Below are 26747 nucleotides of genomic sequence, written 5' to 3'. Positions count from 1 at the left end.
GAGCCAACGCGCACAACACTAATAGGGACACATAACTTTGGGCGTGCGCCTCGCGCCCACCGGTGCCACAGCTAGTGAGCAGGAAGCCTCATCATAAAGCAGCGGATCCATCCGCCGAAAAGGTCAACCTCAAGAGTATTGAAGGACTATCACCACTCCTGCTGTCACCCTTTCATCGACAACACCACGTCGATTCTTTGCCAATCTTCTCTTCTTCCTTGCCACGCACCGTGTCTTCTCTACTCACAGACACAACCATGGTCTATTGGCAGCTATGCGAGCCTCGTAGACAGCCAAGAGTCCTTGCTGGTACATCCAGGCTCCGGCGACCGCTATGATGTGCATGACGTGGTGGCTGATATCTGGCAAGCCGAGGTCCCTACCGATAGCTTTGTCGAGAAGGTGAGTTGCATAGATGCCGCCTCCGACGCCGTTCCCAATGACGAGGCTCCAGAACTCTTCCAGCAGCTCGACGCGTTGCCCTTGAGCGTGGAGGTACCAACAGCGCAGCCCGGGTATGGCTGCGACCGCTCCAAAAGCCACGTGCGCGCTGAGCCGGTCTTTCCGAGATCTCGCGTCGTGCTCTTGAACGCGGGCGAGTAGAAAAAGAGACAGCCCAGCAGCGGCGGTGACGAGGGCTGTATACGTCCATCGCTCGCCCTGTCGGCACTCAAGCGAGGCCAGCGTAAAAGAGACTGAAGTGGCCCAGATCGCGCAGACGATGCCCACGTGGTCGATGCGCAGCCAGAACCAGGCGTGAACATGATCGGCGAAGACGTGGTAGAGGGTCGAGCTCGCGAAGCACAGAGCCGTAGCCACGAGGTACAACGAAACACCTACAGCATCACGGGTGAGCGGACCCTGGTGAACAACGGCGAAGCGCACTATGCTGGTGCCGAACCAGAGCGCGCCGAGTAGATGCGACCAGATGTTGAGAGTCTCGGTGTGCAGGCTTGCGATGGAGAGTACGGACGCTCTGTAGGGTAGTTTGTCCGGTCGCCTTCGACTTAGGCTGTAGAGATCTCTTTCCGTACGCATTGGGTACTGGCGGCGGCGTCGAAGCGTCTCGAAGCTTGTACCTGGGCGGCGTGGGTGATTTCGAATGGTGTAATATACAGCCGGGTCTCTCGCCTTTAAATGGGGCGAGTGAGTGGATAAGCCTTCAGCTGGCTTGCCCTGCGCATCCCGGGGGTTTCTGTCCTGAGTGAAGATGTTGAAATGACAGGAGAGATCTTACTAGATTTTACCGCACGAGAGTCTCGACACGCGCCACTCTCTCCATCTAGAACAGAAACCTTGCCTAGACGACGGACCCGACTACCGCTGTGGTGCTCACTTAGAGTGGTCCCTACCCGAGTGGTTCTATCCAGAAGCAGTACGATCCCAAGTGGTATCAGGAGCACAGTGTACTGTACGTAGTATCCGCATCTGCAAGCCTATCGTCCTCCGCCCTGGCGATCAGAAGAGTGAGTTGTTGTGCTGACGGCATGTTGGTTTGTCGATCTAAGTGCCAGTGTGCATCGATATGTGGTCTTTGCAGCGTCCAAGCTGCTGATTGCACTGTACTTTGCTCTGCTATACAGTAGCAACCGCTCATCCATACTGTAACGTGCTGAAAGTGTTCTGTTCGGGGCTTGATTCCTGCTTGCGACTGTGTAACCCTGGATGCTCCCCTAAAGTCGTCGAGCATCGACCGCAGTGAGCACGCAGAGCCAACTCGTACCAGACCGCAGCTGGCAAATACAACAGATGGCGTGCGAAGAGGCGCTGGAAACGGTTTTTTCGTTCTGGATAGCGGAGATATGGTTTGCCGTTCAGGAACCCGATTAAAGGAGATCTGGATGCCTGAAGGACACTGATACTGTATGACAGAAGGAAGGATCGATATGTAGACTGTTGTACGTAGCATGGACGCGAAATTGTATCGGGTTTCTAATCACGTACACTGTCAAGTGTGTGTCATGTCCCTTGCCTTTCGTTGTGAGCACGTCAGCGTGGGCAGCACGACACTGTCCTGCAGTATTCTTGAAGTTGGGGCACGTCTTGTAGGATAAAATGGTCGCCTGCGCACAAGTTCTGGCGGCTGGGGAGCCTTATTGCGGACTTTATTGAACAAGTCTAACAACAAACCGTCGACAATGCCGCGTGCTTTACGAGTTCTGTACAGGCGCATGTCTGTCCGCCACAGGTATTATCTCCACGACAGAAAGTCATGTTGTATACCGAGATCGTCACACAGTGGCAGGTTCAGCAACGGTACATAATCTAGATCTGACGTTGTCGAACAACCTGGATATCTCCTTCATCTCCTGTACACAAATGTCTCTCTGTTGCTGCAACCTCTCTGACAACTCAGATGCGACTTGCCGCTCCCGGCGCAAGTCCTGGATGACAGAGTGGGCGGACTCCAATTCAGCCTTCTTGGCCGCAAGCTCGTTCTCCGCGCTCACTCTGAGCTGCCCGTTCTCTGTCGCCTGTACTTTCAAGCGTTCGCACTCCTCGACCACGTGGATATGGTCCTGCTCTAGCAATGCAAGACTCTGCTCCAACTGCTCGATCTTGCTTGTGAAGCTGACATCGACCTCTGTCAGGCAATCAGGCGCCCCAGGGGCTTTGATTGCCTCAAACGTCTTCCCCACCCCGACGGAAAGCTCTACGCATGCGCCCATCGTGTGTTTACTGAGATGTTTCTGAAACAGGTGTGCCTTATCTGGCATGTAGCTCCAGGCATAAGGTTCGTCCGGGCTGGTGATGAGCCTAACTTGCAGGGGGTCAATCCGGAAGCCTAGCTGCTGCTCTTGTCCTGCATCAGCGAACGCGCCTATCTGAGTGCTTCTTCCATACCGATGTGCTGTGCAAGCTTCTCGCGGCAGAGGGTTCTGCATCTGGCTCGCTCCTCGTTCGACTTCTTGGGGAAGGCATCCATCGTCATTTCGCAAGACAAGTCACTGGAGGTTGGTCAGCTCACTAGCGAACAGCTCTCTCGGCGTCGCTGCGTTATCTGACTGCAGCTTTCACAGTACTATACTGTACTGTACTGTCCGACGTGGGGAGAGGAGGGTCGCGACGCAGGCAACGGCCCGTGGCCTCACGTGGTGATTGTTGGGATGCAGAACCACACGGGATAAGAACCACGCGGGATAAGAACCACGCGGGATAAGAACCACGCGGGATAAGAACCACGCAGGATGGAAAACCACGCAGGACGAGCATCGCCGAGGGCAGCAGCTGGGTGCAACGGTCACGTTACTGCAATGTACACATGTATGCTGCAGACTTCTTCACTTATATAGTCGTAATGTTTTTCGTTCACCCTCTTAGTCAAGTGCAACTCTTATGAGATGTCGCAAGATATTCTACCAGAGCTCATTGCCTCGCCCTTACCACTAGTCGCCGATAAGAATCAGGATCATCTCTCAAAACTAGGATGGACGCCTATCGCGTTCGCACCACCCAATTCAGGTGCTACGACGGCTGTGGATACTACGGAACCATATCCTCCACAAACAAGCCTGCACCTGCTCCTCCATGCCTCTGAAGCGTTACTCGCGAACAGCCAAAAGTTCTTCGACCAATCAATCGAAGAAAAAAAAAAGATGGGAAAATTGGCGCAAGATTCCAGGAGAGAAGGAGTATATCATTCTGCAGGCCTTGGAGGACTGTCCAGAGCTCTTGCGGGAGTCGGCAAAGATGTATTGGGACTGTATGGGGAAGCTCCTAGAGGATACGCTGGAAAGCATTGAATGCTCTCTGGATATGAAAGATTGCGGGAGCACGAAGGGAAAGCAGCTACTCAGACAATTCATTGGACCTTGCAACACTATGCCCACAAGGCAGAAAGACAAAACAGCCTCACTGCTCTGTAAGAGGCTGAAGCCTTGGTTAGTAGTACTTGGCCTGTGGCCTTCGTTATAGCTGGTTGGGATAGGCTGCAACCCTCGGAGCGTTGTCAGGGCTTCATCGGCGCTCCACGGACCCTTAAAAGTTTCTCGAACCTAGCACTACGTGATACATAGACTCAGCGCAAGCGTAGTGTAGCTCCTCTATCGAATTCATTACTGTTATACCTTGCACTTATGGTCAACCCATCGCACCCTTACATAAATAATGTAAACAGGTATCGAAGGAGGGAGATAGGGTGCATCAATAGTAGGTTCCCGGCGCGTTCTATGCTACTCTCCCTCATCGCTATCGTCCCACAACCCCTCGCTGCTGGTACTGCTACTTGATACGCATTGTACTTCCGCCATCTCGTTACCGCGTACTGCGTCACTACGGTGTTTAGCAAGGGTTATAAGGCCAAGCTTACCCCAGTGTGTAAGGCATAGCATAGCTTCTAGAGTCTCTTCGCGGAGTCGACGTCGTCTAGAGTTCAGTATAAAACCAGCAGAGCTGAAGACACGCTCCGCCTCCGTGCTCATTGCTGGGATAGACAGCATGTCGATTGCCATGCGAGCAAGAGAAGGGTACTTAGCGCGAACAGCTGAGCGGAGCCAGTATTGAAAGGAGACGAGATCGTCGTCAGTCTCGAGCTCAGCCTCAAGGTACAGCGTCAGCTCATCACCGATCTTTTGCGGGTGGGGTAGATGACGCTGCTGTTTAATAAGCTCGTCAATATTGCTGTACTTCATCCGCTTACGGGGCCGCTCGTTACGATTGCGTTCGCTCAGGGGTTGGCGCAGCTCACTGTCCTGGGATAAAGCAAGGGAGCTTTGGCGTGAGCTATAGAAGTCGACAGGAGAGGTGTTAGGCCTGTAGTCTTGCTCCCATAGTCTCCTAACCGCCTCTACGCCACATTTGTCGTCTTGCGGACCCCATTCTTTCGCTAAGTACTGATACTTTAGTGTCGCACGGATAGGTGCGGTGTTGCAAATATGGGAAATTAAGAAGAGTGTATATGTTCTATTGTTTGTAGCATCCTAGCTCAGCCTATATGGAGGTCATCACATGGCGTTATTAGTAATAAGGTTCATGTTCCCGACAGCGCTTGGCTTGCGACAACAATACAATCAGTTCGTACAAAATTGCCAACTCATCTCATCAGCAGCAGATGGTTGAGCCGCGCGATGAGCACTGTAGTATACTGTAGACGATCGTGCGATATGCAGAGGGCGTGTGAGGATCGTCGACCGGGTATGAATTGATAGCCGCCGCCAATATCGTAGCCCCAGTATCTAACAATAGAACATTCAAGCATATGACCGATAGATGCGCAAGCTATAGCTCCTAATTCCCGACCGACCTAATCGATTCCGTATCGAATATCCGCGCTCTTTAAAATCAATAGTTGTCCTTCTCAGCGATGTTCTTATAGCTGGCAAGTTTTGCAACCAGTAACGTTACTAGGGTATTGTCTGTTCGCAGTGTTTTCTTCGTGGCATAGGTGGACATAGATCAACAATCCAATCCTATATCCGTTGTTCTTGTTGTTATGTAGGGCATCCAGGACGCTCTGGAAAATAGTGAGTAAACTATCAAGAGGTAGCGGCTGTCAGGACGCAGCCCTGCACCACTACGCCATGCAACCAAAAAGGTACGTATGATCAGTGAACTACTGATCAGGGTGCAGGATAGTATATATTGTCAGCCAGGCCTGACAGCGGCTGATAGTGCGTACATGCTGTGGGTTGTCATCGTAATCGTCAGGAACAGGATGTTGATGGTTTTGAAGTGGATTGATTGGGTGATGTGGGGAAGTATGCTTCAGCTCAAGGTACGATTCTCTCATCTTTATACATCATATCTGGCCTGTACAGAACAACTGTAGCCACAACATGCATGAGCTACGTGCTCAATCCAGTCGTAGCGATCCCTCGTCCAGGCCGTGAGTTGGCGTTATTTTCAGCGAATGTATTGCTTGTGAGCAAGGGTGTAGATATATGTTGGTTGACTGACTTATGCCTTGGTTGGCTTTCGTTGGCATCCGTGAGCTCCTACAAAGCGGCGTTACGCACTGGAGAAGGGCTAGGAAGGAAACAGGTTAATCATGCCTCGGCACAGTGTGCGTAGACCTGCTGCAGAGAATGGTCTGCCAGGGGCAAGACCTGGCGTAAAACGGCGCTTGGCTTCTGCTTACACTGCTATCCGATCACGCAAACGACAGTCTACCCACTTAGGCAGCTGTAGAATAGTGCGCCACACTGTGCGCAACGCGACCCTATTCTTAACATCTGCGCGACCTACATTTTTGACCTTAGTACTGCTGGACGCGAAGTATGCGATCAGTGTGTTGTTCCGCGATCCTGCCACGGCGCAGGACCATCCGCCCGATGGGGAGAGGACTGATGAATGTGCGATGTTCGAAGAAGAAGAGAATACTATGCAAAGTTGATGGGCGTATGGCGATTCCTTCACCGGCGCACCCATGTAATCAATAGCGTCTATCCTACACGGCAGACATTTTGCACGAGTGCTGCGACTTGCTTATGCCCATGCCGCATGCCTACCCCACACTGAGCACAGTCCAGCTGTCGACCAATCACGTCATAAGCCCATGTGATGATGTACTAGCTCACTTGGCTGTTCGGGCCAGTGTAGCCACATACGCTCAATCGCACACTCAACCGCACGCTCACTCTTACAGTCAATTACGCAGTCAACTACACAGTCAATTACACGTTCAACTACACGTTCAACTACACGGTTAGCTACACGATGCCACCTCAGCGGAAACGTGTGCGAAACGGCTTCAAGGACGTTGGTTCCAGACTTGTCAACAATCAAGCTGAATACAAGCGCTTGATTGAGGCTTGATCGAAACTCCAAGCCGATCAAGCCAAGCTTCTGCCTAGCAATTTTGCAGTCAATCAAGCCTTCCTCCCTAAGGCTTGATTGATTGGCTTGATTGGCTTGATGTTTTAGCGTCAATGTTGGTGAGGCTATTTAGTTTGCCGTACTAGCGATCTCGCGATGCATTTCTAGTGTTGAGTTTCGCTTAGTCAGCTATGCTTTAGCGCACAACCTTGATGTGATTATCTCCGTTCTAGAGCTGCTAAAGCCCACCTGTTCGCGTATACTGACGCGTTTTTTGGTGTTATACTTGCCTCTATCGTCGCTATGTCGCCTCCCCGACCCCCTAAACGTCCGCATAAAAACGCTTTTACACCAAATAAGCGCGCCAAAGTCGCTGCTCGCGGCACTAAGTCGCAGCCTTTCAACATCGATGAGAGCCACCAGCTACCTCAGCGTCTTTCACCACGCAAAGCCCTAGCGATTGCCGCGTCTCAGGCTACCGAGCCGCCCACGTTCGAGTCGCAGTTTCGCGAGAGTCAGCCTGAAGCCGCTATTGTAGCGCCAACCGAAGGCAGCAGCGCCGCGACAGTTGCTATAACTGGGAGGACGAGGACAGTAGTGAGGACTGCAACAAGGGTCTTGATGAGCGCTTTGCCGACAACTTTGATGGCATAGATTGGGCGCGCTTGCCGCTATATTGCAAGCCTGTAGCTACCCAGAAACAGCGCAAAGCTGGGTATACCGCTACGGCTATCGCGTTGCGCTTATTAAGGACCCCGATCGTCTTTTCTTTGTCTGTCGCTATTGCCACCAGCACAAGTGGATAGACGCAGGGCAAGGTGGTATATACGAAACAACGCTCTCAACGTCAACCTCAGCACGCCATCTCGAGCAGCTCAGACGCGGCCACAGCCTCGCAGCTCCTGGTAAAGTGCACAGCGCTACGAAGGCAGGCAAGGGTGGCCTACGCGCTATCTTGAAAGCTACCACTGCTAAGGTATCGCAAGGTATCGCCAACGAGCTTGGAGGCTTTGATTGTCAGGCCTTTCGACATACCGCAGTCGCCTGGCTCGTAGACGGTAACCACCCGCTCTCTGAGTTTGAGAAGCCTGCGTTTCGACAGATGCTTGAAGCTGCAAACCCAGAGGCAGCTGCAGCGTTGTGGACGTCTCACGCAAGCGTTTCGCGGTACGTGATGCGTCGTTTTGACTTCATGCTGCCCCAGGTGGTCGCTAATCTGTCAAAGTCGCTTAGTAAGATCCATATCAGCTTTGACGGTTAGACGACGAAGGGCGGTAAGCGCGGCTTCTTAGGCGTTGTTACGCACTACGTTAACAGCGCTGGCGACCTTGTAGACCTCCCTATCGCGTTACCTCAGCTAACAGGCGCCTATACTGGCGAGAAAATTGCTGAAATTATTAGCAAAACTCTGCAGCAGTTTAGTATTAACTCGCGTACTATTAGCTACTTTATGCTTGACAACGCTACTAATAACGACGCTGCTGTCCTTAGGATTGCGGAGCAGATGGGCTTGAATGCCACCCATCGTCGCCTCCGCTGCGGTGCTCATACTCTTAACCTAATCGGCCAGGCGTTGCTTTGGGGCAACAACAACGACGCGTACGACAACGATAGCAGCGAGGCTGCTGTTGAGAGCGAGCTATTACGCAACTAGCGCGAGGATGGGCCACTTGGCGTGCTTCTCAGCGTGATTAACTACATCAAAACGCCGCAGCAGCTCGAGCTTTTCGAAACATTCCAGGGCCTAGCTAACAGTGAGCTGCCCGCTGATCAGCGCGAAATACTTGCTCCCGTTAAGCCAGTTGTTACTCGCTGGAACTTATATTATTCCGCCTTTGAGCGTGCTGTTAAGTTACAGCGCGCTGTTAACGCTTACGCTAATCATCATATACGTCGGATACGAGATGAGGACACGTACGCGATCAGCCGTGGTAGCAAGCTGCCTGAGGCTGCGACCTGGATGCGATCCGACGGCCTCACAGCTACTGACTGGGCGGTCGTTACTGAGTATATCGATGTGTTGAAGCCGCTGAAGTCTGCAACAAAGCGCCTTGAAGGACGTGGCAGAGACGCTGACGGTCGCGTTGGAGGTGGCCGTTACGGCGCTATCGCTGAGGTTATCCCAGTCTTTGAGTATATACTTACTTACTACGAGCAGCGCGTTAAAGCTTACGAGTCCGTCGACTATAACGCGCACAACGAGGCGCCTGAAGACCATCTCTTGATTAATCTCCGCGCTGCCTGGGCGAAGGCTAATAATTACTACAACAAGCTCGACCTCTCACCCGCGTACTATGCTGCAACTCTACTTCATCCGCGCTATAAAACGTATTGCGAGCTTGTCTGGGCGGACAAACCTGAGTGGCTAGAGGCTAACAACTGCGCGTTTCGCGCGCTTTGGGCAGAGTACAACACCTTACCACGCGCGGTAAGACGGCCAAAGGTTATCTCTAGCGAGATCGACGACGCTATTGAAGCCCTCCTCGACCCAGACGGTGCCGCGGCTGCTATTGATGGCGATATAGATGAGTATGAGAGGTGGAAGGCGCGCGAACCAAAGGTCAACAAGGACAGCTACGCTGCCGTTCACCCTATTAAATACTGGGTAGGCTTGCGTGATCGCTACCCCAACCTTGCCCGGATGGCTATTGATGTGCTTTCTATACCTGCTTCAAGCTGCGAGTGCGAGCGCATGTTCAGCGAGCTTGGCGACCTCCTTGAACCCCGACGGCGGCAGATCTCACCCCAGTTACTAGCAGCTATACAGTGTGTACGGCGGTGGTATAGGGCTGGTTTTGATCAGTGTAGTAGCAGTGCGACAGCAACACTAACTGACGCTGAGATAGACACTATATACGGATTGTGCGATTGGGATCGTGAAGATGAGTAGTTAGTATAGGCAATTAATCTGTATAACTCCAAGCCAATCAAGCCAATCAATCAAGCCTCAAGCTAGTACTGCAAACAAGCTAATCAATCAAGCCTTTTGACACAATGTTCAAGCCTCAAGTCAAGCCGGAGGCTGAGGCTTGATCGGCTTGATTGTTGACAAGTCTGGTTGGTTCGGCATGGACACACCTTAATAACGTATCAAGGAAGCTGAAATATTCGCAACACTTAACGAAGGGCCAATCCCATCGCTTTCAAAGGATTTCAAGAAACAGGACAGAGGAGGGATTATCAGCAGCAGCCATCAAACACCATACCTTCCTTAACCAGGTCCTCGATATAGACTCCAACTACCATACGCTGTGCATGATTGCTTTCACGCAAAACCAAATCGAATCTACAAGAGCCACTATACTTGATGAGCTGATTGAAAGGATACGAGAAAGACAGAACGATCCATTGGTCATATCTTCCAGCATTCGATCACTGACAGCGGATTTGGAGGAACGTGGAACGGTGCAGCCGCCTCAAGAGCCCAGCCAATGGCTAGCGAACGCCTCAGAGAAATGGTTCGTATTCACGCATGCTCGGCTAGAAGGAACACGAGAACTTCTCGGCGAAGACATGGTGCATAAGATCAAAAGTTCACATTTAGGAGATGACTGGCGAGCAGTGACAATGCACTTTCCTTCTTGGCCAACACCAGAGAACTTGGACTCTTGTTTCATGAGACTGGATATTCGAGAAGAAGACGTGGAAGAGCTTGCAATGGCGCTTTTCAACGTCAAAGTAGAATGGGTTTTGGGCGTTTGGCAAATCGTCTATGGAAATGGGATGGTGCAACTTATACCTCAATCCGAATTTACTCTAAAAGGCGTCTTGGACGAAGATATCGTTACGGTTTTCAAGTCGGAAATACATGGCGCTATCACTGAGTGTCCCATACGAGTGGGAGAACGAGCCGAGGGGAAACACCGAACGGAATGTGTCTCAATGGCTTTTTTAAGAAAGGAGTGCACAATCACTTTGATAATGGGCTTAGACAGAGGTATTGAGATTCAGAATAAGCTCAACTAAAAGATCGCTGCGTAATACCACGCCTTTCTCAAGCCTCTTTCTCTACAAATTGTCCTCCCAAGATATATAGATCCCAGCTTGAATCAACCTTCATTGACCCATTCGGTGAGTCAGAAAGTGGTGTATGCTTCTTCGGTCCTTCGCCATCCTTCTCAATCACGGTGACTTTGCTGGACTTCCATTCGATCACCTGTCCCCTGCCTTTTACCATCTTTACACTGTTCGAAGGCACATTCGTGAAATCTGTACTTTTGTCGGGCGGTTTTACATCTTTGAGATCAAAAGCCTGAACGGTGTTAATATAAGACTTGGAAGAGGCGAAGAGGCGTACCATGAGAGGTCTTTGGCGACAAAAGTGCGAACAAACTTGGTAGATCTTCGCTCACGCGTCTGTTGGTTTCTGGTTATAGAGCGGTGCGCTTGCGTGGGGAGATGTTGATCGAAGGAACGGCACAGATGGAATGCGCAATGCCGTGCCGGAAAATGAGTGTGAGATTTGACGCCCACAAGAGGTGGTCGGCTGCTATATGGCTACTGCCGGAGGAGTTTAAGGTAGTAGAAAACTGTTGGCGGGGTCGTGGAGCCATGTAATTTGTCGCAAGCGTCAGGCACCAGCACACGTACTTGGGCCGTAGAATAAAATGCGATAAGAGTGAAACCGAAGCATGTAGATTGCTCGCTCTACTCGTAGAATATTATATAGCTGAGAGCTTCACTAGAGTTTTAGTAGTCATGCCACAATGCTACTTTTGCGTCCGCGTCTGAAACGGCCCAGAGCCGCCGTTGCCCCGCACTATCACGTGATACAGGTTCCAGGTAGTGTCACCTTATTTTGCCAATTGTTTTTCGTAGTAATGATGTGCCATAATGACAATCAATTTGAAAGCATTCTTGTGCACTTATTTGTGCAGTTAGTCGTACTAATTATAATAACACTGACTATACTGATGAGTACGCTATGCACCTAGCTGTGCATTCGACTGTGCACTTGATTGTGCACTCGATTGTGCAGTTAACTGTGTACTTGACTATGCACTTAGCTGTCCACTAATACATATACTGGAGCGCCTTAGCAATATCCATACGAGGGACTATAACAATGTCATGATATGATGAAAAGCAGCAGTAATCGCGCGTGGATGTGGATCGTGGAAACAGGTACTAAGTACCGCACTCCTCTTTCACACCTCCATCCTTCATGCCTATCCTACTAAGTTTTTAAGGTGTATATTCATCTAAGAACATTCTTAACAAGGATTACTAGAAGCGATCGCTAATACGTATGCTGAGGAACGAACTAATGCATACATAGCCCGTGCATTTTGGATTCTCCGCTTCCCAGTATTCTGCAAGCCCCTTCACACTTGCAGGCAAGTGTTTGTTGCTTCTGCAGACGGCAATCGTATCAACGTGGAGAGGAGGCGTGGTTGTAGGCGATGAGAGGGGCGCATGTACGCTGTACAAGGTGATATAAAGTCCGTAGTCGATCTCCAGCTCTTCCTTTTCTAAAGATCTCTTCTTCACTGCGCAGTTACTTTTATCCAGTTCAATCCTCCGACACCTTCGACGCCCTCGATTTCCCGTTCATTCTCAGCCCCCTTCAGCGCAGGGCCCCTCGTACACCCACGGCCTTCACTGTACGTTATGAAGCTTTATTTCAGGACTGAGATAGCCTCTAGGTGGCCTGAGGCTCAGCTTTTCCATAATAGGCACAGCATCCAAATGCAAGCTAGTAGAGTCGGCGCAGCGGTTGCTTCCTTTGAGCACAGCCTGACTTCCACAGCAGTCTTTGTTGAGTCACTATGTCCAACTCTCAAGAGCCAGGCCGACAGAACACCAATCTTCCAGCAAGACAGCCCGCCACCTCACAGCAATCCACCGCTCTTAATAGCCGCGACCAACCCGCAAATGGAGCTCCCAGCATTCGTCCCTCCTATACAACGGCAGATTTAGGATTACGAAGAGACGGTACTCAGACGCGCCCGACAGGTAGCGACAAGCGCGTAACAAATGGTGTATAGTATAAGTCCATAAGTCATCGTGTTCGAGACAGTGTTGTTATCAAGGCGTACAGAGCTATCTCGCGTTAGCTGGCTATTATCAGGTGGTCATGCAACAGTGATAGAAACAATGGATCTTGAGATTACTCAGCCACTTGAGCAAATATAGGCTATACACGTGATCCCAGCTACGATATTTGCGTTACTATCTGGGGTCATTGATGCCAAGTGTCCGGAGCGAGGTCGGCTCCCGACGTGCACGGTCACTTCCCACATAGCACTGCACCTAACATACGGTCATGTTTCTTGGTATAAGACATCGCCGGCTGCACTTTGACATTAACGTCGCCAGCCAGCATGCGACGGAGCACCATTAAAAAGCGCTGACAAACGAAGCTGAAAGACATATGGGAACACAGTCATGCACTGTATATAGTCGTTTGTTTGCGCTACCTCCCTTACCATATCCAGCTTTCTGTAGGGTTCCGACAGTATAAGGGGCCCATGTAGGCTTTTCAGTAGTCACCGTTCGTGATAGGTAGTAACTGATATTCAGAGTCAAGTAGACTTGCCGATGGCTGCGGTGGTAACGTGGGAGTTCGAGGGAACGAGGTCAACTTCCGTAATGAAGATAAACGATATTGTGAAGCCTATAAAATCTGCTATTGATTATTTAGAAATAACAGCCAGGTACTTGGCCAGCGTTTATCTTTGATGCAGATTTGGCGGTTGTGTATTGCGGGATAGTGCGAACAAAGAGGGTGTAGAAAGCGCTTTGTAGGTCTAAGTCAACGGATGTCAAAAGTCACTGAATATGAACCTTCAAGAGGAAGTAATAACTGTCCGGAGAGTCATAAGGGCGAGTGCGTGCACTGATCTTGGTGCGCAACAACGGTAGGTATTGGTGCCCAAGGGCATCGCAGCGGGCTATCTCATCCGTGGGGGCCACTCTGGACGCCGACCAGTGTGGATGTGTTGGAGCGGTCATATCTGTAGCGGCGGCCGTCGCCAGCCTCATACTTACGCTTGACGCATTGTGCGTTCTCGTCCAGGAGCCGTTGTTCGCACTGGGCTCCAATGGCCTGTTCGTCGTCTTGTTTGTCTTCGGTGTTTACGTGTAGGTGCGCATCTTCCTTCTTGACGGTTGGCTCTGGTTCGGGCGACGACTTAGCCTCTGGTGGCAGAGTGTCGAGGTCCAGTGGTGTGTGTACTTCCGCCTAATTTATTGAGACGGCGAGCGCGGCCTTGTCGCGTTAGTTGCCTCATGGCATGTGTCTTCCACTTGCCGGGCGCCGGGCCGAACTCGGGAAAGCTGTCGTAGAACTAATTGACCGCCTCGTCTCGCTCATCGGCCTGTCCCATTGTGAAATAGGCGCCATTGGACATGATTGCGCAGGCTGTCTGCTCGATGCGGCCCGGCCGCTCCAGGTTGGCGAGGCAGTCTTGTGTGATACTCAGGCCTTTGGCCAAGTCCTTCTTGTGCAGTGGAGTCTTGTGATCGTTAAATGGTGTATACCATTCGTTGGTGAGCCTGCCTATCTTCTTATGTCGCTTCTTCGCGTCCTTCTTGCGGCCACGCTCATCGTCGGATCCGCAGGCTGGGCGGCCGCGTCTGGTGCCCATTGTAGCAGTGTGTGGTCGGCACGGCGATCGGCTCAAGTGTAGGTGTCGCCACTGTCTGTAGATGTGTGGCGGGGCTCGCTGGTAGTCGCGGTGCTACTGCGTCGGTGCTGGTGATTTAAGTCTGGTGGGAGACGCGAGGTGCGGTTTTCGGCATTCGACGTGAGCAAAGAGTGGGTAGGACGAGGCGCGGTGACTGAAGATATGAGGACTACGTAGTGTGAGCTTGCATCGCTACGCGCAAGGCATCTCATGATGAACCGCAGACCCACCTTTCATCTTGCACCTCATTTGTCGCGTCATGCCCATTGTGAGTGTCCGTAGTTTGTTGGAGAGTATAGGAAGACTACCCTTCCCAGCAGGGTAGATGCATTGCTTGGTGACGGTTCAGCACCGTCAGGCTCTGCCATCGCCGGCGACGGTTGGCACGTCGGGTCGTGAAGCTGCTCATGGGCGTCGCTGTCGCTGTCGCTGTCGCTTCCGCCAGCCCAATATTGAGAGCAGTCTCGCTTTTCGGCAAAGCACCATGTGGGGTTGGTCTCTCGAGTGTTTCTACGGCCAACCCGTCGTTGGGGTGAGATTGCCTCGGTTCCGGGAACTGAGGCCGGCTGGCGCTACGGTGTCTTCGCGCCTTCCGCACTGCCGGTCGTCGGTTGCGCCTGCTTTCTCAATGCTTCATGGTGCTAGTGGTTTGGGTTGGTCTTGTCATTGCTTTGTGTGAGATGTCAGGCACGGTGATATACTGTAACCCTCTAGTGTTCTGCCACAGGTTCTAATCCCATCTTTCCTCTCGCGCTAGCACGTTCTGGGATTAGCACCAGGTTCGCCCCTTCGTACATAGCTCGCTCCTCCCATAGAACCAATACAACACGATTCAATCATGTTTCATATCTGGTCCTGTTGACATGAGAGGCTGTCTTGCCTACTAAATACTGGTGCTGCGTGCTCTTGAATCGGGGTGCGCGATAAGGCGGGTCTCCACGGCAGCCATAGTGATACGATAGTTGTGTGCAACGTTTACCAGCACCCCGCTAAGCGTGCCAAGAGCCCATGTGCGATCACTGAACGCTAGAACCTCTCCTGTCCATTGAGCAAGCGCTCCGTTCTACTTTAACACCATCTGCTAATGAAACCGCTTAATATTCACGCTCAATATGACTGTATGGCGGCTTTCATTAATATTTGTTCACAGTACGCTCTTTCGAACAATAAGATGTTCATGAGCCTCACTCATCTCCAGGGACTGTCTCCTTTACTTCACGCCGACATGGCAAGAATAGCAACATGCTGCAACAATTTTCAAGCAAGTTGCTAGGCAAAACAAGAGGTGAGCTACGCTGCCGAAGTATAGGTGCAAGACTGCTTACTTGTGCGCCTAGAAGCCACGTTCGACGCGTTGTATTCCCACTCTGCTGGAGGATGGCATCAACAAGACGATATTGTCCATCCTTTCAGTGGCTGCGGATGCGTTAATGACCACCGACACGTTCAAATTGGAACAGTCTGGACTTTCGATCTTGATAGCGACATCCTGCGCATGGATAAAGAGGGGCATCATGGTCAGATTCCTCTTGAGCTTGCACATCGGAATTCCATTGCAGCGTCTGACTTTGAATCTTACGATCGGCCATTGCGCCCCAAGAGTGTAGCGTCAACTATATTCCCACCACCGTACTCGGAACTGAAACGCCGTGATTTAGACCTATCGCTTTTGAAGCGACGCGAAGCATTTTGGTCAGAATCCTCAACGACTCTGCGTTTTAGTGGCGACATGTCCTATGCGGCCTACATAACAACTCCACGTTTCGTAGGCTTACGTACGCGGTCGTCAGAATCGTTGCTCTGGACTTTACGATTGTCGAAATTAATCTCCCTCGTCGCGGTACCGGTGGCTACTTGGTACGGCTACAGGATCTTCCAAATTGGGAGCCGTGGAATGGAGACATCATCCGGGTTGGTGGAGTATCTATTGTCATGTGCCAATATGTTGCCTATGCTACCAGGCTTATTCGAGCGGATTTCAAGAAATGGACAGTGCGCAATCTGAAGCAAGACCCTACTGGGATACCCGACGGATTTAGGACGTATCTTATACTCTCGGTGCACGAGCTCATTGTATATCAGATCAACAGCCACGTTGAAAGATATACAAAAGCCAAGCGTCTATTCGACAACACGGGGGCATTCTCTCCTGGGGCCGTTGACCTCCTCCTCAAGTCTACACAGCACCGTGCCCCTACGACATGTATTGACGATCTTCCCATTGAGTTGCAAGATATGATCCTGGACAAGATTGGCGTAGGACCACTTGAACGGGCCAAACTTGGCTGCAACCTCCAGATCGGACCTGTTTTTAAGTGGAAGTGTGACGACCGCAGCATAGAAAGGGAAGAAGGCCGTCGAAACAGAATCGCTGAGACACCAGTAGAGTCTCAGATCTGGTTTGATGGTTGCTTTAGCGGTGTAGCATATAAATAAAGGTGTTTATAATAATAGTATATCCCGCTCTATACGAACGGCAACGGATTTTTCTTAAGATATAGGCGCCAAGCAACAACGTCTTTGGCATGGTTAACCAGGTGCATGCTCCCACCAATCTTTTCCAATTCGTGCCCTTTAAACTTAAATGGGAGCGTAACTTTTTTTTATTTTTTTTTTTTTTTTTGGAATCGTTCCCATTTCCAGCGACTTGCTCTCGATGCTGAGCCTTAGTAGCGCTCCACAATTCCCCCACCCGCTTGCTTTCAGCAAACATAAAATCCCTTTGAAAGAGAGTGCCACCAGGCTTACGTAGGACTTTGAATACGCACCAGTCTGCGCAACTGACGTCGCCCTCAGCCTCCTGAACAACATCATACCCCTCGGCTGCGGTAAACAGGAAGCGAAGCATAGCTCCTATGGGTCTTCGATAGACATGCTCGTCAGACTCCAGCACTCTCCAGGGTAGGTCAGGAGCAGCTTCAACGTTGTTGTCGTTAAGGTAGGCTTTGTGGACGAGGATTGGGGTTGATCAGGGTTGCTCGCCCGGTCCTACTGTTGTTCCTAAGTTGTGTTGTTCAGCACGATTCGTAAGTCCGTAAGCGGTAAGCCGAGCACTACCGTATACCACTGTGGCGAAGTCTTTGATCCGTCCAAGTGGTTATGCAATCGTAATAGAAAGCATGGATCTTGAGGTTACTTTTTTACTTGAGCAAATATACGCTGTGCACGTGAAAGTGAAAAATTAAAAGGGTGGGCGATTGAAAATGCATGTGATACGCGGCTTAAGGGTTCCCCACTACGATGCTTGCGCTACTATCTGGGGTCATTGATGCCAAGTGTCCGGAGCGAGGTCGGCTCCCGACGTGCACGGTCACTTCCCACATAGCACTGCACCTAACATACGGTCATGTTTCTTGGTATAAGACATCGCCGGCTGCACTTTGACATAAACGTCGCCAGTTGCACTTTGATGTACTGAAAAAATGTCTCCTTACGAAACCGGCGAACAATCGACCCAAGCGGACGTCGGAGCGCCATTGCTCGCAAACCTTGCAACAACATCAACTGTACAAAAACATCTTCAGGAGATCGCACCACTCTTGGGAACGCAATCACATCTACAGGGCATAACAAAGCTGAAAGATGGGGTTTTTGCGTATAGGTGGATCTCAGAATTCCAGTGTCTTTGTACCGATGTTCTCAACAGCGTAAGCAGACAGTCACGTTACATTACTGCAAACAATGACAACGCTTCAGGACTATAAAGACACTGTAGCGAAAGCAGGCGCAGTGGTTCGAGAGCCGCAGCCGAATGAAAATGGCTACCCCCGAGCCGCGGTGCTACTCCTCCACAACGCCAGACTTCACACAAGTGACGATGAAATATTTCTCCTTCAATGCTTTCCTATAGACACGAAAACACACAAAGCAATCATTCATCGCATTCTGGAATTGGATCCCACGTTCAAAACTGCCAGCGTTACAGACATAAATACGAAGCTCTTTACACAGAGTCTTACAGTTCCTGCGATGAAGGGCGAGGCATCATTGCAGTCAGACTCGCTTTGCCTGGTACTGCAGAACGTCCGTTTGGAGATGGTACCGCAACTAGTTCCTTTTCTCCTCGTTCCCCGTCTCACATCCAAAGTCGAAGTAGCATAGCCAGGCGTAGTAAGAGACAGCTCATGCCTGAAGACTTTTGAGCCTGTAGCTAAATTCAATTTAAATTTCGCCGAAACAATAGCTTGTTTGATCATGTCCGAACAGATCTAACATTCCATAAGAGGGCAAAGTGGTGTCCTTGCTACAGTCAGCTCGATCCGCAGATGATGTTGTAGGCCGCTGACTTACCTCGGTTTCCTCTGAACTTGGTACAAGGTCCCCATCGGGGTCCATATGAGATGTTGGGCTAATTATCCCGTGCTCTATAGTGCCTGCCTCTTCGAAAGGTGATGCAGAGTTGTACTGCTGTTCCGGAAGAATAGAGATGTCCGTTGAGAAGCGCTGGCCCTGTGCTTGAGTTGTACTCCCATTGTCTTCTGGCATTAGGATTGGGCATACCGTCGGAGGCTGCACGTCTTCATTTCCGGAGACTCTCCGCCGTTTGGCGGTGTTTGTGTATGTCTCCGCAGTGGAACATAGTTGCTGGCTTTGTAGGGCATGACGAATGGGTACAGGTCCTTGTGAATCAGGAGACATAGTATGGGAGGGTGGTCTGACATCCATCCTGGTTTCAGATCCGGCGGTAGATCGCGGAAATGTATGCTGGGCGTGTTCGTTGCTGCCTATGTTCACGCTTTTTGGAAGTATCGTGTCACCTTGTGTAGAGCTTTTGATTTCCACGTGACGGCAAATCAACTTTGCTAAACGAGTGCATCCTTCTGCAATCTCGGCTACATTCACTCCTTGGGCCTGGAGACCGTGAGTAAACTCCTTTATCACTATGGAATCGAGTGCCCGGGATTGCTTTTCCGCTGTCGGGAGCATGTCTTTCCGGTAATCGCAGAGCAATTGTATATCTTCTTCACTGACTCTTTCTATACTGCGACGCGTCAGAGAATGCCGAATTTGGTTGTTTTTGTGCTTACTGCCACTTGAGGCCATTTATTGAACGCAGAGAACCTGGGCCTCCAATCTCTGCGATTTTCAAGTATCTACGAGAGAGAGTATATTTCTTAGCCACAGTCTTCGTCTCTATACCAAGTTCTAGAGCAATCTTTTCCAAAGCGGCGGTTTTGCTGTCACGCCCTTTTGAGAGGTGCAGTGGCTGCAATACTGCACATTGGTCGACTGCATCTCCAAAGAGAATGAGCCAATGCCGATACGCTGTGGTACTTTGGTTCGTTGGCTGCTCTATTCTCTCGTACATCGCCTTTGCCTGTGCAATCGGATCCGCCGAGGAGAAGCCATCATGGACTTCAGGTGATTGTGTTGTGATTTGAGCACCAGTCATATGTTGAGCGATTTCGTTTAATCTCCTTAATCTCTGTAAGCTCCTTTCTCCTTTCCCTGCAACGCGTTTTTCAAAGTACTCTTCGTGTGGTAGTCTGAGAGCATCGTGTGGCTGTTGTGTGGCTGCATCGGCGGCGCGGACCGGCACCCGAAGATGTTCGATAGCATTAAATGCATCGCGAGCCCCAACGTTTTCTGGAAGAATCCTACACCACTCGTGTATAGTCCCTCTTTGTATGAAGCCACGAAAACATTCAAGCAAGGCCTAAATATTGCTCAGTCATACACCAACCCCGACTCGAAAGGACCGGCTCACTTTGTTTTCGATGACATCGGATGGCTTGCACAGATTCAATGCTTGGATCAAGTCCTCCTGATACTCAGGAAATGCCATTTCTCTCGGAAGGGGGACGGTGGTGTTCGCAGATCCAAGGACGAGGGGGATTCCGAAAGCAGTTTGGATTTGAATGTGCGTCGCGCACATTCAAATCAAACTACTTTGGGAGCCTTCCGTCATGCGGGGACAACTCTAACCGTCTTTGCGTAAGCGTGAGTCTGTCATTCGGCGATTGTGCCAGTCGGGGTTTCGCCTCGCTTAAGCACATCACCTCCGCGCTTGCCACTCGCTTCATTACGGATCGGCTCCTAGACTCGAACGCTATGCATCAGCTAGACCCTGCACTTGACCTTGACCTTGTCCAATGTACCGGATCTCTTCCACCCACGACACTAGTGTTTGCAACGTCGTTCCTTGAGGCGCGGGCCGCCTGGCCTCCCTTCTGCTGCATCGACTGCCTCACTGAGCAATCTCCCCGCATGTGCTAGTTGCTTGATTACCATAATCAACCCGCGGCACCGTCCTAGGTGGCTTTGATTAGCGTAGTTTTCGATAAGCCTAGGCCCTTCAGCGCAGGCCCCGCAAACTGTGATGAGGCCTACTATGACCAAGTCTATCGTGAGATGAGAATGAGATGAGAATGAAATGTGATCGACCTGTGCACAGATAGGGTCTCTCTGGTTCACACTGAGGGTGTTCAACGCTTAGCCAGGTTATTGAAGACGTGCCGCGCGGATTGCCTCATACCCACACTCTCGTCCATGCCGTTCGTCGGCAAGCGCCCTGACTGGAGCGACCCTCCAGACAGCAGTGACCTCTCAGTGTCTGAAGCGTTGCCCAAAGGATGGCCTGGAGTCGGTTGGACGACTGAGATGCTCATATATCATGCAGCCTTCTGCAAGGCTGAAAGGTCCTCCATCCGTTGCTTTACCGCTCTTCCATGCTCAACAGTTGCCTTCTTTCGAACCCGATCTCCTGGGAAGATGGGTCACTATTCCGCAGCTGTGCCTCGGGCATGTGGCTTACCAAGATTTCCAACCCAAATTTCGTGGAACAAGAAAGAGACTAATCTTCAAGCCCGGCCCTGCACTAGAAAGCGGTCGTTACTAATTCCGATGGCATATCACTCTTTGGTTCAATCCACAGTTCTATTATACTATTATAAGTGTTCTTATTCGCCCATCGTCTCATACTCAGTTCCCTTCCTCCTCTCCGCCGAACTCCAACTCCGAACCGGCGGTGTGTATTTGTACTTCGGGTTGAACGGCGTCTTGCACTTGTCGCAGCGATACACTCCGTCTTTGTTGGGACCTAGTGCGATCGGCACTATGTTGCGACATTTAGCGCAGAACCAGTCTCCCTTTGATTTGGGGCAGTAGGCGATGCTGTTTAGGCAGCGGCCGTTGTGCGAGGCGGGGTTGGGGAAGTCGCATCCAGAACAGCGGTATGGTGTTGCTGCTGGCATTGTTGGTAGATTGGTATGAAGGCAGGTTTGAGTTGGAAGTTTACAAGCGGGCGAAGATTGTTGCTTCGTGAAGATTGATCTGTGACGAAGACGAGTTGATTGAGGATTGTGAGGTGTGGATGTGCTTGAAGTTATGTCGTGCCTGGAGACAATGTCGGGAAATGTGGTATTTAAGCTTGGTGATAGCTGAGTGGTATTTCTTTTGAGGTTCTTCTTCTTTCTTTCGGCTTCGTACCGATAAGTTGCTAAACATATGCAAAGGAAAGGTTTGCGCGTCGTGGGGTGGTCGGCGACAATGATTCGCACAAAGGGTAGTTTTTCGGTACTCTTCAACGGCCTTATTGGATACTTGGATATAAGTCTAATCTATTGCGGGCTGGCGGTTTCTAATACCCGTCTTTGACATCCCATCATCTCCAAAAGGTCGTCCTGGAAGCATATAGCCAAACGTCGAATGACCTCACATCACTCAAAGCGTCACTTTTTCGAACATCAATCCGAAGACAACCTCGTTCGTCCCGAGTGATGACCAGAGTTCTGAAGCAGGCGAGAGTTACTAGGGCGCACACGAATTTGGGCACGAAGGGATCGCCACATCACTAGCCAGGCTCTTCGCCAAAGCCTGCAGCTGGGGTGGAGTCACACAACCAAGGGTAACCCACCTCATACAGCACTCCTGTATACCAACCAGATACTTGTATTCGCCTATCGGATGCAAGCGCAACTGGCTTCGGGTTTGTTCACGCCACAGGCATAGCTATATCATTACTACTTGTTTTCAGGTGCTCATCAAAAGTGGGATACACTTTTTTATAGTATCGATCTATGGAAGAAAAGTCGGGTGCAGAATAGTGGTTGGGGGGTTCGGCGTCCATCTTCGAACGTTGTTCAAACAACAGAGTGAATTAATGCTAAAGGGCGGGTGTGTATCTAGTAGTACAAAGAAGCAAAGATCTGCAGCTTGTCGGTCATTCACATTGAATCTTTCTGCATCCTAAGAACCAGCGATATTCGATGGCACCTGTTCAGGAAACCGGGAGACCAGTTGCCCGGGCTTTTCGTTCAAGGTAAGGTGACTGACAAGGTGTTTGGTGCCGGAGAAGCCTCTCCTTCTGACCCTGGCAGATATACAATGCCATACAGATCAATGCATGTCAATTTCGTTATTTATATATTCTGAGCCGCTAACACAGGGCTTGAGCCTGCGTCGTTTTATAATGGAACCGGATGAAAGCTAACGCGGCCTCTACCGTAAGCCTCTCGCGCCATCCAAAGGACGTAGTCGTTGCAAATATGTGCAACCTGTCATCACGAGCGTCTCGGACTTGGGGCACATTTGGCGTTTCCGAATCGGATATCTGTTATCTCAGTCTCTAAAGATAGGGGCGGGGAAAGAAACATACCACAAAAGATACGTGTCAGATGAAGTAAGCGATACTGCATCGTGGACGGTATCACCTATGTATCACCTAAGTATCACCGATGTATCAGGTTTATGTTCAAAAAGGAGAGAGAACAGACCAACGAAAAAAACAACAATGATCAAGACATAATCTATCATCGCAAGCATAAACTTCTCCTGAGCTCATTTTTTTAGCATTTCATCCGACAATACGAAATGAGCCGCAATGGTAGAGATGACCGCATCTTTTCGTTCATCAGATTGGGAAGAGTCTTGCCAAATAGAGACAAATAGTCTATCAGAACTGGCATAAGTAAGACAGGACGGTTGTACGGCTGATAAAGACCCCATTCTTCTAAGCTCTTCTGTAAGTGGGGAAAGGATGCCTGAATTGTTGCTTCTATGTTGCTACGGTGACGTGCGAGCAGAGCTATAGGTCCTTTGCAGAAATCCGATGGTATAGGCATAAGAACAAATCTCTCTCGATGAAGAAATGCAGTCCAAGTCTCAAAAGCGAGGTCTTTACGGTAGGAGTAATCGAGCGTAGCAAGCACACTGCAAAAGTTGTCGAAGATCCTCTTGTGTGCGCGCTCGGTTGCTTGCACTGGACAAACGTCATGTCGCCGCTCACATAGGGCCTGCACGCCCTTCTCTTTCCAATGTAACAAATCGTCATGTCCAAGAGGAACGTTGTAAGGATTTGGGGGGAAATCCGCTTCATAGACGTCTGGCTGGACGAAGACGGCCAGGAATTCTCGGAAAGCTGGAATCTAGAACGTATCAGAATATTAGCACACACAATCTTTCGACATGACTTACAATAATCTGGTGATGATCAGGCGGCGAGTTGTTTAGTGATAGCGTTGAGGCAAAATCAAACATCCCGGCCAAGGCCATGCTTGATGTGGGGATAAGACAAAATGGAGGGCATCGAGCTTCCCTATGGTATATATATCGACTGCAAGCCCTGGGCGGTTAATACCCCTGTCTGTCTCAGCGTATGGATGGTCATTTCAATCGCCTTTTTAATTCGCGAGACTTCCGGCTCGAATTGGTACAGCATAGAGAATTAATTTATCCAGAAGTGGCAGTAAGAGAGTACGTATTGCAAGGCTATACATAGAGATTTTTAAATACCATCTAGACGGACATTCCTATGATACGATAAAAGCCAGTAAAGGTCATTCACCTCCTTCTGTCGCTTGTTCCGCGGGATTGCCAATTGAACTGGTATGATGGGGGTGGACTGAACCAAATCTTACCAATTCCATGCCTTACGGAGAACCATTCAGGATGTCTCAATGCAGGGGGCTTTGCGATCTCCGCGCTTTGTTCGATACCGTCTTGCTCTTCCTTTGCATTGCCGATTACGAGGGGGTGATATACGATATCTTGATATTCAATCGTCAAACTCTCGCCCCAGTCGAGAGTGGTCTATAGTAAGTTAGCTTAGTCGAGAGTAGGTTAATCAGAATTATATCACCAACCTCGATTTCCTCGTGGAATGCAGGAGTCCATTTCACACCGCGAGCTCGAACCTCCCTCATAATTACTCGCCTGCGAGGCTCACTCAGAGTGGCATCTCTTAATATGAACCTCGCGAGTTCATCCTTCTGCGTAATTTCTTGTAGTAAGCGAAGAGCTTTCCACTCCTCAGTGTTATGTTTCCGAAGCGTGTCGATGAGCAGTTGGAAATTGGTATCGTCAAACGAAAGACCCTTGTATTTGTAGATTGCGAGAATGGCGTCCTGTCCCCATTTATCGTAACGCTCCTCGAAAAGAATGTTAGCATCGTTGGGGATGGTAGGCTCGACGGGTGAGGCAAGCTCGGCGGGTGAGGTGGCGACTACAGTCGTCTTCGTAATTGCAACTCCCGGTCGCGGAAGCTGTTTCACGCTTGACTCTACTCTTCCAAGTTCGATATCGTCGCCATGCGCTACTGTAACGAGTGAATGTACGGCAAGGAAGAGGCCTATGGACGAGCAGCAAATAATGGTTAAGATAGTAATGGGTTCCATGGCAGCAACGGAAACGTCTCCAGAATAGTCAATGGAAAAGAAGCATCGACGATAACGTGCTTCTTTTGTAGTCCAACCCAGAAAGCTGTCATACTCCCATCTTCTCATCGCGGCGCCCATCTTGTGCATCACGGCGCTTCGGGTCTCATGCCCAGCGAACGCCATAATGGCCCGATCATCCCAGGTGTCGCGTACCTATCCGGCTCCCCATGCATAGCCAATCATCTCGTCTCATGGCGCTGCCTATTCTAATAAGGTATAAAGGCCGGCCCCCCTCATAGCATGGCGGCCATCTTTTGCAGTGTGGCCGCCATCTTCTACAGTGTGGCCGCCATCTTTTACAGTGTGGCCGCCATATTTGCTAATCTTTACAGCGTAGCACGTATTCTTAACTTCACAGCGTACCTCTTCTACAGCACAGCGTCAACACGTCGCAATCGTCGTTCACCCGACCGCCTCCGCGATGCCTAGACCAAGCAAAGAGTTGGATCTGGCGATCAAAACTATCCTAGCCACACCGAACGCTGAATTCAGTGTACGGACGCTTGCGAGACTCCAGGAAAAGTTCAGCAAGACCCGGTCTCGTACGAAACCCATGTCTGACAAGCCGACTGCTACCCTGTCAACGGAGATAGGTGATGAGTTCGTCAATGCCGTATGCCAAGCCGAAGAAGGCGCAACCCAGACCAGGCGTTTGTGGGAAAAGGTTAGAACGACTTTAACCCTCTGGGACATTGCTGGGAGTCCCGAGACACACAAAAAGTGTGAACTGTCTGCGCGTCAAAGGTTATACCTGGATTTCGCAAGCACAGCATTTGACATCGCGCGTCTCGATGAGCAAGGACGCGATTTCCTTTTGCTATTAGCATATGCAAAAGTACCGCCGATGCCTCAGGAAACACTCCATCTCTTACAACGAAAGTTTTCCTGGTTGGTAAGCAGCTGCACAAAGGCCAGAGTGCTTCTAGATGAATACTTCACCGAGGACAAGTTCCTGAAAAGAGTGTTCTCGGCACCTGCACGTAAGTTGCCAATACCGTGCATTAGCTGCATATGATACTGACTACGGCAAGCGAGCGTTACGCATGACGCGGCAACTACCAGCTCAGTACCAGGGGTCCGATCTGAGCATACCCTATCTCATCACTCATATCCCATTTACCATTGCTCAGGTCAGCCGCATGCCCTCGAGAGTGCTACCATGAGTTACTTCGAAATCGAAACAAACCCACATGCCGAGTTCGATCCCTGGGAAGGTTCTAGTATACCCTTCAATCAGCCCTTCGATCAGGCTTTGTGGAACGCGAATGCCAATACCACCAACCTCCCTGAGTTGACCGAGACTGAGAGTGGGTCATGGCAATGAACGAGCTGCGTATTACCCAAAGCCTCTCCGTTCACTAGAACTTCGGGATTATCAAGCTGGTCTACAAAGACGATAACGTAGGAATACGGTCCGGAAAACACGGTTGTTCCCGTCGCTAGGACAGCACCGAAGGAGTGAGACAGCTCTTCCTTCCAATACATTAGTAAAACAAAGTCTATGCTATTATTGTGAACATACTTTACATAGCTGCTCTATGCAGATTCGAATGCCCGCATGCCGATCGACGTTGAACGTGGCGTGGGATGTTGTAATTGTGACCCCGCGCGCGTAACTACGTAATGTGTCATCGCATAAAACCAACACCAGTTTTTGGAGGTCGCTTGACGGTTTGAGCTTTGAGATATGTGCGCTATTTCGGGATTGCAT

General features: G+C 50.4%; 6 protein-coding genes across 6 annotated transcripts; 1 reads left to right on the top strand and 5 right to left on the bottom strand.

The window, feature by feature from the left end:
- Nucleotides 1-243: 243 nt before the first annotated feature.
- ALTATR162_LOCUS457 (uncharacterized protein) lies at nucleotides 244-1038 on the bottom strand (the record flags this gene model as incomplete). The annotated part of the gene is made up of 1 exon (XM_043308051.1): nucleotides 244-1038. One exon carries the CDS (start codon nucleotides 1036-1038, stop codon nucleotides 244-246), a length of 795 nt encoding a protein of 264 aa, XP_043163986.1.
- A 1193-nt stretch (nucleotides 1039-2231) lies between these two features.
- ALTATR162_LOCUS456 (uncharacterized protein) lies at nucleotides 2232-2669 on the bottom strand (the record flags this gene model as incomplete). Its single annotated transcript, XM_043308050.1, has 1 exon — nucleotides 2232-2669. One exon carries the CDS (start codon nucleotides 2667-2669, stop codon nucleotides 2232-2234), a length of 438 nt encoding a protein of 145 aa, XP_043163985.1.
- Nucleotides 2670-13651: 10982 nt separating this feature from the next.
- On the bottom strand, nucleotides 13652-14342 carry ALTATR162_LOCUS455 (uncharacterized protein; the record flags this gene model as incomplete). The annotated part of the gene is made up of 2 exons (XM_043308049.1): nucleotides 13652-13936; nucleotides 14052-14342. 2 exons carry the CDS (start codon nucleotides 14340-14342, stop codon nucleotides 13652-13654), a joined length of 576 nt encoding a protein of 191 aa, XP_043163984.1.
- Nucleotides 14343-15623: 1281 nt separating this feature from the next.
- Nucleotides 15624-16817, top strand: ALTATR162_LOCUS454 (uncharacterized protein; the record flags this gene model as incomplete). Its single annotated transcript, XM_043308048.1, has 3 exons — nucleotides 15624-15666; nucleotides 15719-16073; nucleotides 16151-16817. 3 exons carry the CDS (start codon nucleotides 15624-15626, stop codon nucleotides 16815-16817), a joined length of 1065 nt encoding a protein of 354 aa, XP_043163983.1.
- A 1725-nt stretch (nucleotides 16818-18542) lies between these two features.
- On the bottom strand, nucleotides 18543-20166 carry ALTATR162_LOCUS453 (uncharacterized protein; the record flags this gene model as incomplete). The annotated part of the gene is made up of 4 exons (XM_043308047.1): nucleotides 18543-18620; nucleotides 18672-19362; nucleotides 19409-20037; nucleotides 20089-20166. The coding sequence occupies 4 exons, from the start codon at nucleotides 20164-20166 to the stop codon at nucleotides 18543-18545; spliced, it is 1476 nt and encodes a 491-aa protein (XP_043163982.1).
- A 3995-nt stretch (nucleotides 20167-24161) lies between these two features.
- Nucleotides 24162-26747, bottom strand: ALTATR162_LOCUS452 (uncharacterized protein; the record flags this gene model as incomplete). The annotated part of the gene is made up of 4 exons (XM_043308046.1): nucleotides 24162-24410; nucleotides 24464-24915; nucleotides 26377-26509; nucleotides 26559-26747. 4 exons carry the CDS (start codon nucleotides 26745-26747, stop codon nucleotides 24162-24164), a joined length of 1023 nt encoding a protein of 340 aa, XP_043163981.1.

Source organism: Alternaria atra, assembly GCF_907166805.1.
Source record: "Alternaria atra isolate CS162 genome assembly, contig: 20, whole genome shotgun sequence".
NCBI lineage: Eukaryota > Fungi > Ascomycota > Dothideomycetes > Pleosporales > Pleosporaceae > Alternaria > Alternaria atra.
The sequence above is the reverse complement of the archived record's forward strand: the minus strand, read 5'-3'. Positions and strand labels throughout refer to the sequence as shown.